Below are 13,843 nucleotides of genomic sequence, written 5' to 3'. Positions count from 1 at the left end.
CTCAGCAGTTGTTTAGAGGGAATGGGGTGGGGGTCTGTGCTCACCCACTGATCTGGGCACAGTGTGCATGGGTGGGGGTCTTTGGAATGAGGAGAGCAGGGATGTAGAGTCTAATGGTTTCCATGCCCCCCAGCCCTCCTCTTGGCCTCTCCTTCTCTTCCCTAACTCTTCCCAGACCCCCCCATACATTCTTGCCCGAAGGCCCAAGGAAGGATGAATCCCATTGATGGTGACCCCCAAATACCCAGACTTATGAAAGAATCATAAATCATATTGGTATAATTTTAAAAACTTTAGTCCAGCTCTTGAAGCATCTCTTTTCTCAGAAACCTGTGATGGGGGCAGGGAACCCCGGTCCTCTCTCTGGGTAATAATAGATGAAATAGATTAAATGCATTTTGAAATGTGTCCTCAGGAATTCTCCTCTGCTCCATTCATTTTCTCTCTTTTAAAATATACCATTGTGGGGAGAAAAAAAGAAAAAAAGAGCACCCCTCAATGGAAATTAGACCAAAATAGCTCATCTAATGAAGTGCTGGGGCCAGAGATTTAAACCCAAACAAGCAGAGCAATTCCAAGTGAAAGAGCAAAATCCATCTCAGCCGCCTGCTGAGCCTTGGCAGAGCAGGATCTCGAACAGCGGGAAGCCTCTCGAGAGCCGTCTGTGTCACAAAACCCAGGGGCAGAAGCTGCCTCGAGACTGCAGTTGCTGAAGATGGAAATAATCCATACTGAGAACCCTGAGGCCTTTACGGTGCACTTCGCTGCTAAGGGAGTGAAAATTGCATCATCTCCTGCTCCATTTACTGGTTTTCAGTCGGTAATGAGTCTGGAGCCACCAGAGGAATGAGCAAGAGCCAGCTTGGACTGGCAGCCTCCCGGCCCCAGTTTCCCTGAGCCAAGAGCCCTGAGCCCTGACAAAGCTGTGTGGGGGCAGGGAGGGAGGCATGTAGGAGGACCCTGGCCCAGTGTCCCCGAAAAGCCGGGAAGTACTTTTTTTGGGGGGACCTCAGAGGCATCTGTAATCAGTATCATCAGCCAGGTTCCGCTGAAGGCATGGAGTGGACTTGGCCTACACCTGGGGATGCAGCCCACCCTACCTCCTGCTGTCCATGCTTTGGTTCGAGTGTGAGTTACTCATGTTGTTACCAAATAAATGTCAGATGATAAGGATTGGCTGGACTCGGTTGCACCAGGATTATTCAATCTCTCTGCCTGATGCTCAGCAAGATGGCCGTCAATTCCCCTAGGACAGCCGTGCTGTTGTCCTGTCCTTCTCTCATCCTTGTTTTTGATCACGCTGGTTGTAAGCAAGAGTTTCCTTGTACTGATAAAATTTCTGATGTAGTTAAGGCCTATTCATGTCACTGAATCAGCCCTAGTGCATCAGGAACACAGTGTACAGCTGAAGTGTGGGCATTTGAAGAAAAGATCGAATGCTGTTTTCTGCTAAACCTGTATTTCTCACTCTCCTTTCTTCCTTTTCCCTGCACCCTTGTATCACATCTCACCTAGGCAATGTCAACAGTCATTTCACCTTCTCTCCCAATGCTGGGTCCAACGTCACACGCCTGCTGCTTGCATCTCACTTTGACTACGCTGGTGGGCTTGATAAGATCTGGGACTACAAACTACTTGTCTACATAACTGATGACAACTTGTTGTCTGGCAGGAAGAAAGCAGAGGCTCTTGTTCAAACAGGGACAGTGACACTGAGTATTAAAGTTATTCCTCACCCAACCACGATCATCACCACCACCCCTAGGGTAAGACTTTGGGGACCTGGAATTTTCAGCCACATCCTCTTGTGTTTTACATCAATGGAGTCCTTTGGCCCAGGATGAACATGGGGTGGACTGCAGAGAGCTGAGATGTTAGGATGTTGCCATGGTGATAGCAACCACAGGCTGGTTCAGAGTAGCAACTGGGTGGGAGATCTTGGTGAAACCTTGGAGTTGTAGAACCATTTCCTTCTCCTAGTCTGGTAAAAATGAATGCATGTGTGTGAGGGGACATTTGATAGGTCGGGCACTGACCAGCTATGGTGCCTATTGCACAGGAGCCAATTTTCATGGACATCTGGCCAGTTGCTATCTTTACCACCCCTTTGTGCTAGCTCTTAGGAGCCACTGCAAGTCAATATCCATGAAAGCAGGTAACTGCCAGGTGCTCTCCACCTCTTTTGAAGAGTCACCATGCAACATTCTGTACCCTAGTCCCTTCCTCAACTCCCCAAAATTTCATTCATTCACAGATTCTTCTTTAATGCCTATAATGTGCTAATCACTTTGGTGAACAAGAAGGACAAAAATGAGCATATGGTATAGGTCAGTGGTTCTCAGAGTGTGGCTTTGGACCAGTAGCATCAGCATCACCTGGGTACTTGTTGGAACTACAAATTCTCAGGCCCAATTCAGATCACTAAAGTTATACCTTGCCCAGTCATGATATCTCCATGTCACCTGGGGAAAGACAACGAAACCTGGAATCCCTGGTCACACCCCCCGACCTACTGGATTAGACACTTTGGGGGTGAAGCCCAATAGTCTGTGTTTTAAATATGCCCTCCAGGATATTCTGGTGGGTGTTTGTTTGACAGTCACTGGTCAAAAGAGGGACACATATACAAGTAAGCAAATTAATAAATAATTACAGATTGTGCTAACTACTAGGAAGAAAACAAGCAGGTGCCATAATAGAATCAGTGTGGAGAAGGAAGGGAGAATCTTAGAATCTGACAACGGGATTGCTTTCCCTACTTCTTGGAGGAACTGGCTATTTATGCTGACTTTCCTCCTCTTGGCCTGTGTAAGCTGCGTTCCTGTTCCACAACCCCATACTTGTAGCACATCAAAGGAAATATAATCAGGACCATAGAATGTCATCTATGAAAGGTGGTCAACTTCTACTTCTTACCCATAACTGACTTATGTTTACCTCCCCTGGACTTGAGTCAATACTACTCCAATGAATGGAGGTATACAGTCACCCCAAGGGCATTCAATTGTGGTAGGAGCCAGTAGGGTCCCCTGAGTAAGGCCTGACCCCATTGTGACAGCTCCCATTCTGAAATCTCCATAACTTGTTTGTTATTCTGTCTCCTGCTCTAGGAAGCAGATGCTGAATTTGAGGTTTCGCTATATCAGCCCACTTATCTGGCAGTTGCAGATTTTAGTTGAATGAACACTGAAAAACCTACAAGGTGTAAAATAAAACAAAACAAAACAACCTACTTCCATGGCTCATGCTTTCCCAGTGAGAGACAATAGCTATATTAGGCCCTGGGGTATGCCATGATTTGGCAGAAAAAAAGCCAATGGAATTTTGGGAAGAAAGACAAAGAATGAAATTAGGCCTGGAGTTGCTTTTTGGTTCTCTGAATTTTCTGGATTGTGATCTCATGAATGTCTGGAAAGACTATAGATAAGGTAATGGATTGAAGCAGTAGGAACCATGAGCACACAGATGTCTAATTTATAGAGCAAGAACAAAGAGTGGAAGTAGACACTAAACACAAGGAAGTGTTGAATGTCAAAAAACGCTTCCACCCTCCACTCACCATCCCTGCTTTCTGCTGTTCAAGCCCAGGATCACCTACTGGATCCGGAGGGAAAACATTTATTCTCCTTCAGCGTGGTATGTGCCTTTTGTCATCACCTTGGGCTCCATTTTGCTTCTGGGTCTCCTGGTGTCCCTGGTCATCCTATTGGTCAGAGCCATCTACAGACATTGTCCCTGCAAGACTGCAAAGGACAAGAAACCTCTGTAAGTCGCCAGTGAGGTGGGCCCTTTCCATCACTTCCTTTAGGACACTCCTTTTCCTGATGTCAGGAGAAGGAGAGATAGAGAACCAGGCTTTCTCTACAGGGCAGGGCGCCTGGAGTGAAGGAATGAAAAGGAAACACGGGAGAAGGAATCCAGCTCTCCTTGGCCATGGTGTACTTTCCTCATCCCCTATTGGGCCAGGAAACCATTCTTTTGGCTTCCCCTGGCAACTTGCCCTGTTCTTGGTGGACTCTCAAAGTGATTGGGGCTTCAGCCTTTTGGTGACCTTGCCCTGGGTAAAAACTATGGAAAGCCCTATTGGTGAGCAGTGATAGAATATGCTGGGCCCTTATTTGTAGAACTTTTAAAAGATGGGATGGAATTAGGGGAAGCACAAAAAACTGATAAGGGAATTAAGCTTTTGGCTCCAGGGACTCAAATGGGCCTTCATGCCACTAAATAATCATTGTGCTTTTGCATGAGGCCATGATCTCTCCCTCTTGAAGGGCTATAAACAGAGGCCTGATTTCTCTCTTTCCTGGTCTCACTCACTTGCTAATTTGCCTCTTACTATGACACTCTGTGGAGTGTTGTTTACTGGCTAAAATGAGGAACTAGTGGGAAATGAAGAGAGCACTGCATTGTAAAAACTTCCCCCAGAGCCAGGTTTCTTGCTTCTTGGTAGCTCTTAAAACCACAGCATGATGGTTCTGAGCCTGGGCTTTGAAGTTAGACAAGACCTGGGTTCAAATCCTGACTCTACCACTTTCTAGATATGTGGCTTTGGGCAAGTGACAGACAATCTTTGTGAGTCTCAGTTTCCTTTTTTTTTATAAAACTAAACGATTAAAGGAACAAATGCAAAGAAAGGACTTAGCACTATTCCTGATATGCAGTAAATGCTTAACACATTGTAGCCATTATTTTAATTATTTTGTTGCATTATTCTTCACGGCTAAGTCCCAGTAGATTTAGGATTCTGGATTCCAACTCTGGCTCTGTGCCTGAGTATCTTGGGGTATTGGAACCTCTGAGTTTCAGGATTTCTCATGGGTAAAAAGAAGGGGTTATAAGACTCATGTATGTCCTAAATGTATTTTGAAGATTAACTAGTACTGTCAAATAATTTAAAATCTATGGATGAAAGACTCTGTATAAAAGTATAAGGCATTAGCATAGAGATGTGCATTGCATTTTGCCATATTTATTGGGGGAAGTTGTTGCTATTGGCAACCTTGACTTCAAGGTAAGAAATCCTTGAACATCTGCTGAAATTTTAAAAAGGCATTTTTGTTTAGCCTCTACTCACAAATTGATTTGGAAAAAAAAAAATGGCTCCAAAAGAGTGATGCTTAAGCTTGTAAGGATGGTAGTGCTCTGTAAAGGGATTTGGGCAAAAGTTATTGAAGGAAGTAATCCAATAGACACTGCAGTTTACATGCAGTTCATGGCTAGATGCCAAATATGCACCTTGAACCTGGCTGTTTTAACTTACATTCTAAATATCATTTTTTTTTTCAAATGGTTGACTTAAAAAAGAGAGGCTGGCTAGAAATTCAGACCCAGACCTGGCCTCTCCAGAAATTCGTTGTAACGTATGACAGCCAACATTTGTCAGAATAAAATTGGAGTCACAGACATGTAGAGTCCAGGATTATCATGGGAAAGGTCTTAGAGACCAAGTCCATCTCCTCGTGTTATAGGAAACCAAGGTTTAATGGCAGCCCTTCAGCCTCCCTCCGTGAGCCAAGCTGCTTGGGAGAGAGAAAGGTCGGGAAGAATCCTGGGCAGTACGACTGGGGAGGTCATGCTCTCACCAGGTGTCATCATCAAAGAAAATATATTCCTTGAAGTTCTAGAAAGCAATAGTTTTCCAACTCATCAACCTCCCGAAACTGCTAGTGGTGGAACTGCTGTTTGAGCAGGGGTGGGAGCCCAGTTCCTCACTTGCCCAACCTTCTTTCAGGCACACACCCTTGGCCTCCTCTTTCAATTAGTCTCTGAAGCCCAAGAAGCACGGTTGCTCAAAGGATACCATGTTGTGGTGGGTGTTCCAGTGCATAATACTCTCAGGTTAATGTCCATCCTTTGTTGTTGTTGTTGTTTTTTTCCATAGGGTGAAGAAAGGAGGTATATACAGTACCTATTAGCTCTGTTTTTTCTGCTTGGTTTCTGGTACTACATAAAAGTGCATCAGTTCGGCAAAGAATCCAAGTTCAATTGTGTCTTGGCGAGTTTTCAGCCACATCTTCGGTGGGTGGATTGAAGCAGGTCTGATGTAGCTGGAGACAGGGAAGTGTAGGGAGGGGGATGCCACCAGTCCACTTGGATCTCTCACTTGGTCCTGCCTGTTCCCAACCCAGGTCATCTCCAATCAGCTCACCTGAAGCACCTAGAGGCCTGTTTCCTCGAGGGGACAGGAATAAAGAACTCTCCATGTGTGAAACACAGATAGCATGGACTCACTGCATGCAGGGGTGTGATCCCTCCTGAGGACAGCTAATGCTCTGTGTTAGAGAGACGCCTCTTTTTAAAGAACTCCCAAAGCTTTATTCTCAGGTTGCAATGGGTTTGGTCATTTTTGTAAGTTATTTAGGCCAGGCTAATTAGAAAGGGGACTGGGTACAGTCAGATGAGCTGGGAGAGCTGAATGATTTCAGAGAAGTTGGTGAATTGAGCAAGGACATCTGAACAACTCCAGGCTAGAGGAGATGTCACGCATGACCTTGCCTTCAGGAGACTCCAGGCTACGGGAAAATATAGGACAAAGAGCTCGAAAACGCATTTTAAAAACACATGCTTTAATGGTTCCATCTACAGGTATTTGTGTGTCTAAGGTGTGCAAGGCACTTCTAACAAGGGTAAAAATTTTGATTGTAATGATTATTGATCATATCGAATGAGATGTTTTAATGAATAAGATTTTTACAGACTGTCTCCAATCCCAGATACTTTTTAAAAAGGGCATAGGGAATGGATGCAAAATCCCCAAGTTATGACCATAGGTATCGACCCCATCTTTCTTTCTTATCTATAAAGCCACTTAACAACTAATCTCCTAGGCCTACTAATAACAATAAGTTGGAGAAAGAGTAAAAAAAATAAATTGTTCATGTGTGCATGCATATATACATCTTCTCATAAAAATTATATATATATAGAATTTTTTTTCTGAAAAGATGGCAGGCTGTCCACAAACATATTTATAGATAGAAAAATGCTTTGCTGGGTCTGCAAGACTGAGTTCAAAGCCTGTTTAGGGGAAATCCCATTGTGGGGGTAGAATTTTTAAGGGCAATTTAATGTCCAGCAAGCTTAACTTCTGGCTGTCCTATCCCCTGCAGAAATGAAGATGGCTAAAAGAGCTGCTGTGGTGGTGAGTGTGGCCAGCCCCGGGCATCTGGTGTGGGTGCTGGGGGGTGCGAGGTGCTGTCTCCCCCTGGGCAGGCCCTGCCCCAGCCTTGTGGGGGTGTTTATCATTCAGGGAGCTGCTTGTATTTGGCCACCGGAATAGAGTGCTGTGTGACGAGCTCTTGATAGAATTTGTTCTCTCCACTGAACATGTCTGCTGATATATTTGCAGAAAAACTGGATTTCATAAATATTGAATAGTGGTGTTTATTATCCACACCAGTCTTCCAGGAGAGTGAGTTGGGGGAGTGGAGCTTAAAGACCAGAACTGGCACTTCAGCCTTCAATAGGATTTACTTTTTCTTAGCTTTTCCACAACCTTTTCCAAAACCTTTGCCTGCCTAGTTATATGACCTTGGGGAATCCCTTGGCCTCCTGGAGCTTTAGAGTCCTCAGTTGTGAAAGGGGAGTGAGAACACCTGCCCTATGAGAACAGATGGGGAAATATTTTGAAAATTGTTAAGGGTTGTGCAAATACAAAGCGTTATGCAATAGCTGGAGAGTTACCTCCCTATCCCATCCGTCTTCTTTCTTTTACTGAGCCTAATCCACCCACCAGGAAGTGATGATTGAGACCCCAGCTCTTCCCCATCCCTGATAGTAAGGCTTTCTTGCTATCCAAGGCCCCTAAATTAGGTAGATGGTAGGCACAATGAGGAGGTCAATCCAGTGCTCTGGCGTTTTTGCTTCAGGACCATCATATAAGTGCTCATAAGCATGGGTCAGTCTACACACGGGAAGAAGAGGCAATCTCTGATCGCCTGGGTCTCGCTGTCTAAGTCAAGTACCCTTGGCAATGCCAGAGACTGCCTTAGAACTATGTAATGTTAAATCAATTTGTTAAATAAATAAATTGCCCTGACCATAAAATGTAGTGCTGCTTAGCTGTTCAAATGGATGAAACCCAAATAATGCCCATTTCTCTTCAGAGTTGGGAAGCTGTGGGCAAATCAATAGATGGGATCATTTATGTGATGAAAATTGGGAATTGAAAGATACCACTAAGCCCCAAATACCTTCCTCATCAGCATGCTATACAACTGAACTTGGGCATCATTAGAGAGCCTTGTGTGAGGGAAGAGGTGGTTCCACGGGGATAGGGACAGATGCATCAGACAGAGATCTGGTCCTAGAAGGCAGTGAAAAGCACAGATCCGGAGAAGGAGGTTTGGAGCACAAGGCCCACGTGTGGGAGGCCAGGTCCACGTGGCAACATTGCATTGGCCTTGGCAAGGGGGGCGGGCAGCAGGAGAGGGCAGGGGTGCCAGGGCCTGGAGGCGGGAGCATGTGGTTGCTCATTTGTACCTGCTTTGCAAGTCGGCCGGCCAGCTCTCACTGTTGGGTGATGTGGCTCTTAGCCGGTATTACATGTCATTTCTACTCTTTCTTCTATCTAGCTTAGATATTGCTCACTCCAGGATGCTTTCCTCATCCACCAAGTCTGGATTAGATCATCCCCTCACCTTGGCCTCCCTTGCAGCCTATATTTCCCCAGCCATAGCCCTATCACTCTTATTGTAGTGCCTGTTTGTCAGTGGCTCCCACTTGATTCCAAGTTCTGGGTGTGCAGTAACCATGCCTGCCTTGTTCACTGCTAGGGTCCCAACATCTAGCACAGTGCCTGTTGCATAAATCCATGTCAAGAAGGCCTTGGGGAAGGAACTTGGGCTGTGCCAGTGAGCAGCCTTGTCTGGGGGTGGGCGTGGGGGTGGCGGCTGGAGGGCAGGGTTGTGCTTGAAGCTGTCTCTTTCTTCTCCTCAGGAAACAATCCAGATGAGCACTGTCTTCGATGGAGAAGCCATAGACCCAGGTAGTTAAGTGGCAGTGTCATCCGTAAGGAAGTGGCCTTTGTTAGAGCCATGGGGACCTCGTTGAATTTCCTGCTCCTAACTCAGTTTGTCAATCAGTGTGGCTACGTGGCCTATACCGTGCTGACCCTTCCAGGCTGCAGAACAATGAGAGACCTGCTCTGAATACAGCTGGCTTGCAGATGCTCAAGCATGTTAGCGTGTGTGAGAGGCCGCAGGGGTTTACACCCAAAGCCTTTTGCTCAAGAACCACGTCTCCTTCTTGCCTCCCTTCCTAAAGCATGGACAAATTTAGGGAGCTGTTGAACCCAAGAACCTACATTTTTTCCAGTTCACTGGGTCACAGGCCCTACCCGCCCTCCCACCCAACCCCCACCACACACCTCCATCCTTCCTGAATGCTCCTAACCCCATCCTCTTAGCTGTGAGAGAGATGGAGAAATGGCAAGTTTGGCTGTTTTCTTCCCAGATCACAGCCAAGAATTTCTTCTTGGTCGGCAAGATAACCATAAGGTAAAGCTGGTCTCTCCGAGCTCTCATCATCCCCATGAAATCAGCTCCAAATTTAGCTCCTTTACACACATCCCTCCACGTACAAAGGCTCAATTATAGATGTGAATAAAGGGAAGGAAGCCGAATTCAGGAGGCAAGTGTGTTGGCTCCCTGCCACCTTCATATGCAAAACACTCCGGTCCTCCTCTGAAGGAGGATGGCTCCTCTCCAGCGAGAGGCTGCTGCTGCTGGAATTGAATTTCCCTCTATTATTAGGCACTTGTTACCATAATATGCCCACATTAGCATAAGTGCTGGTGGGAGCCTGAGCAGACAGTCCACTCAGGCTTTATGGACGTGGCACGAGCAGGCCTCACCTGAAACTCGACCTTCCAGGGTAAAATTCAGGGAGGATAGAGGCTGCTGTCCTGTGGTGGTGTGTTTGAGAGAAGGATAAAGGAAGAAAGAAATGAGCCAACTGGACTAATGTGAACAAACACATCAATTAGTGTCTGTTGGCTCCAACACAATAAAAATGGCTCCCATGCATCATCTCAACTTGGGCCAGATTTGTGTGTCTGCCTACTGAACTCGGCTAACTTCACGTAAATAAAAATCAACACCTTTTTTCTCCTCACTTGGTGAATTCCTTTTTTGTTTTGTTTTGTTTTGTTTTGTAGCAGGGATTCAGGGTCCTTTTAAAACAAACAAAATAAATCAGAAAGTAATGGGGAACCCTATTAGAAATCGAACCTAATTTATCCTACGCTCACACGGAGTTCAAGACATCAGTATCCCTCTCATCTTGCAACTGTGATAGTCTTGAGCCTCTCCTAAACCTTCCTACTCAGAGCAGCCTGATATATTTACTACCCGTGTTGTCTGAGCTGTATACTTCATGGAAAGTACACACTAGTGAAGATCGTTCAGAAGCCTTTCTGTCTCTCAATTATTCCCACCTTCTAGCAAGTTTCATCTTTTCTTGGGAGTAAGACTAGAGCAGGGTTGGGGGACAGCAGAGAGACTCACTGAATAATTCCCTGTTGTGTGGTTGTTTTTTTTTCTTTTCCTAGTTACTGGGGAAATATATGAATTCAACTCAAAAACCGGGGCCAGGAAATGGAAAGATCCATTAACTCAAATGCCAGAATGGAAACAGTCAAGCCCCCAGGTAGCTGCTCTGCACAGGATGGCTGCTGGTGAAGGCAACGGGCCACCGAGGACCACCAACAAGGAAGAAGACAGGCTCAGTGGCAAAGCCCAGGCTGAGGATGCAGGCCTGGGTTCCAGAAATGAGGATGGCAAGCCTGGCACCCCAAAGAACAGACACTCAGCCCTCACAGGCAGGGCTTCCCCCAAACCACACCCAGGAAAGTAACCTGCGTCTGGTTGCCAGGTCCACAGTCCAGGGGAGGGGCCTTGACTTGTCAGGGGGATGCGGTCTCACTCAAAATTCTATGAGGGCTGAAGGGACCCAGAGTTCTAGGAGCCACATGGGATGTTTGATACTCCTTAAAGACAAAGAGAAAGGGGTTTGATCACCCAGTTACCTTTTCCTGAGAGTGCACAAGAAAAATTGCTCTCAGGTCTCAGGATTAACTGTGCTTCTAATCACTGTTAACGTAGATGCAGAATTGCCATGCTTTCTTCTTTGCATTGACTGCTAGGAAGCTCTATTCAGCTCGCCCCTAGGAATTGCACAGGACTTCTTGACATAAATATTGAGAACTACATTCTTATCGTGTTTCTTCTTATTTTGCTGCCCTTATTGTAGTGTCATCTATATTTCTTCCTTTATAAATACAGTTCAATAATTTAAAACATACAGCTTTGTAAGTCACCTCAAATCTTTTTCAAAAGAAGCAGAGCTGTGAAAAAAAATAGATGAATAAATAATGAGTTCATCTGAAAGGAGAAAATACAATGACGACTTTTATTCTTTTTTACTGAAGTATAACATATTCAATAAAGTGCACAGATCTCAGGTGTTTAGCCTGGTGATATATACGTTCCCCTCCAGAGGCAATCACTACTCTGATCTTTATCATTGTAGATTAGTTTTACCTATTTACTAATTTCATATGAATAGAATCACATAGAATGTACATGTCTGGCTTCTTTTGCTCAGCATCATCATGTCTGTGAGATCCATCCATGCTGGGTGTAGCAACAGTTCAGTCTTTTTTGCTGTTGCCTCTTATTCCATTGTATGAATATACCACAGTTTATTTATCTGTTCTACCCTTGGGCTGCTTCAAGTTTTGCTATTATGAATTATAGCCCTACGAACTTTCTTGGACATGTCTTTTGGGAACATGAACCCTTATTTCTTCTGAGCATGTGCCTAGGAGTGGAATTGCTGGAGCAATTGCTGGATACTGTGGAAGAGTTCTGAAGGGGTCTTTCCAATTTATGCTTCCACCAGCAATAACTGAGAATTCTGATTGCTCTACCTTGTTGCCAACACTTGGTGTTATCAGTCCTTCAACTGTCAGCCATCCTGGTGGGGGGAGCTGCTGTTTTTTATCAAACCTAAAACACCTCCAACCTTTTAACCCACCAACCCTGCTCCTTCCTTACTTCCTTGGATTTAGGGAACCACTGGACTCTGTGTGGAGACACAGAGGGAAGCTCCATCCATTGAGACGTTCATCTGTTGGTGTGAGCAATGAACTGAAAATAAACAGCACAACAGTGAAATAGGAATTGAAATGTTCCAATGTGTGCCTCTTGGAGACTGCGAGAAAGTCTTGCCTGAGCCCTGTGTCCTGCTCCCCAGCAGCTGTGGCTTTAGAACAGTAACTGCAAGGACCAGGTGAGGGTCTATTAGAGCAGCACCTCCTCCTGGTTGGGGAGCCTGTGGGAGGCGGGCGGGATCCATCTGACAAATGAAGAACTTGGGAGAGAGCAGCTGCTTGTTTACTGAGTGCCTGTGTGCCAGCGTGACTTCTCAAGAAAGAGAAACATTTGAAAAATGCCCTGTCCTGGCCTAGATTAGGCGTGATTTATTAATAAGGGCTGGTTGCCAGGGAACTCCTTTGAATGGGTTTAAATTTTGCAAAAGAAGGCAGAGCTGATCATTTGTGTAGGTTGAAGTGGGTGAAGTGGCTGATTACCCATTTAAGACTTCGTGAGTCTGCGGCGCCGCGAGTAAAATGCCTTCCTCAGACACGCTCAGCCTCAATGCAAGTAAAATGAGGCTCGGAGAAGGCTGAAGGAGGACTTAATAACTGTTTATAAGCCCATTACGGATGATTACCAGGCGGGCCACGGGCAGCTGTTCCTCCTTCTCAGCGAAGACAGGGCAAGAGGGAATTGTGTTTAACGGCCAGAAGAGATTGAAGTTAGGCACAGAGAGGAACTTCCTGAAGGCTGGGGTCTGCATGAAGAAGAGAGCAGGGTCTTCCCTGGGCAGGAAGAGCTGGGGGTCATCCAAGCCCCCAGATGTGAGGAGTCCGAGGAACGAGGCAAGAGGGGCACAAGGAATCTGTGGCGGAGAGAAAATCCGCTCCCCGCTCCTTTTTCTTTTCCACATTTGGTTATTTGAGTAAAGGGAAATTCAGAGGTTTGAGGTCCAGGACTGAGGCCATTCGGTTTCTAATATTTATAAGACTTGAACAAAAAGATTATTGGAATAAATGAAGCTAGGAACTGTTGTGAATCTTGGGAAAAATTTCTCACATTTCTCTCCCAAGGTCTTATAAACATATGAGTTTATTGTAGCGAATGTGTACTTACCTGATTCTGATTTATTATAAAATTGGGGCAAATACATTCAGGGATTAGACCACATGGGGATTCATAATTGTTGAAGAATTTAAAACTGTGTGGTAAATCCTGAAGTCTGAGTTTTATGTTGTGCTCAGTAGAAAGCAGGATACGCTTCCCGGTCTGCCTGTGTCAAAAAGCTTGTGGTTTACAAACAGTAACTGGTAAATTACACTTGAGCTCCTTAGAGCCCTCTTTCACGTCTGTGGTTCTATTGTTTGCCTTTTATTTACTGTGTTTTGTGATGGCTGAGAAAATTAAGCTACCAAATGAATGAACATTGAAAATAATTGCTATTGAAACTTGGTGTTTCTCATTTCAAAGTCAGTGTGTGGCTATACCTCCCACTCATTCAATAAATATGTGTGAGCATGTACTTTGTGCCAGGTGTTGAAGATTCATTAATGAACACAACAACTCCAAATCCCTGCCCTTGTGGCGTTTACATTCTGTTGGCTACGGCTGATAAGCTAACCCAAAATGTTCTATTTCCAGCTCCCTCCTGGCCTGCCAGAGTCCATGTAATGCTATTTGCTTCTTGGTGCCTTGAGTGTTCTCTTTGAAAAACAAAATCGACTCAAGCCTGGAATCTCATTTTC

The 13,843-nt window shown here is 45.2% G+C and overlaps 1 protein-coding gene across 10 annotated transcripts in view; it reads left to right on the top strand.

Annotated features, from left to right (window-relative positions):
• Positions 1 to 13,609, top strand: part of CDHR3 (cadherin related family member 3) — a 63,425-nt gene extending 49,816 nt beyond the window's left edge. For 2 of the 10 annotated variants that reach the window (XM_037836412.1, XM_037836411.1), the window contains exons 14-19: positions 1,516 to 1,766; positions 3,584 to 3,765; positions 5,882 to 5,895; positions 7,110 to 7,141; positions 8,938 to 8,986; positions 10,550 to 13,609. In XM_037836412.1, coding sequence (XP_037692340.1) covers positions 1,516 to 1,766; positions 3,584 to 3,765; positions 5,882 to 5,895; positions 7,110 to 7,141; positions 8,938 to 8,986; positions 10,550 to 10,854 — 833 coding nt within the window. In that variant the 3' untranslated portion in view covers positions 10,855 to 13,609. Of the gene's footprint in view, positions 1 to 1,515; positions 1,767 to 3,110; positions 3,537 to 3,583; positions 3,766 to 5,881; positions 6,037 to 6,128; positions 6,325 to 7,109; positions 7,142 to 8,937; positions 8,987 to 10,549 lie in introns of those variants that run through there. The other 8 variants (XR_005216994.1, XR_005216993.1, XR_005216995.1 and 5 more) reach the window with 8 other exon arrangements.
• Positions 13,610 to 13,843: the final 234 nt, after the last annotated feature.

The sequence above is a fragment of the Choloepus didactylus genome, chromosome 5 (genome assembly GCF_015220235.1).
Source record: "Choloepus didactylus isolate mChoDid1 chromosome 5, mChoDid1.pri, whole genome shotgun sequence".
Classification (NCBI taxonomy): domain Eukaryota; kingdom Metazoa; phylum Chordata; class Mammalia; order Pilosa; family Megalonychidae; genus Choloepus; species Choloepus didactylus.
This window is presented reverse-complemented; position numbering and strand designations above follow the sequence as displayed.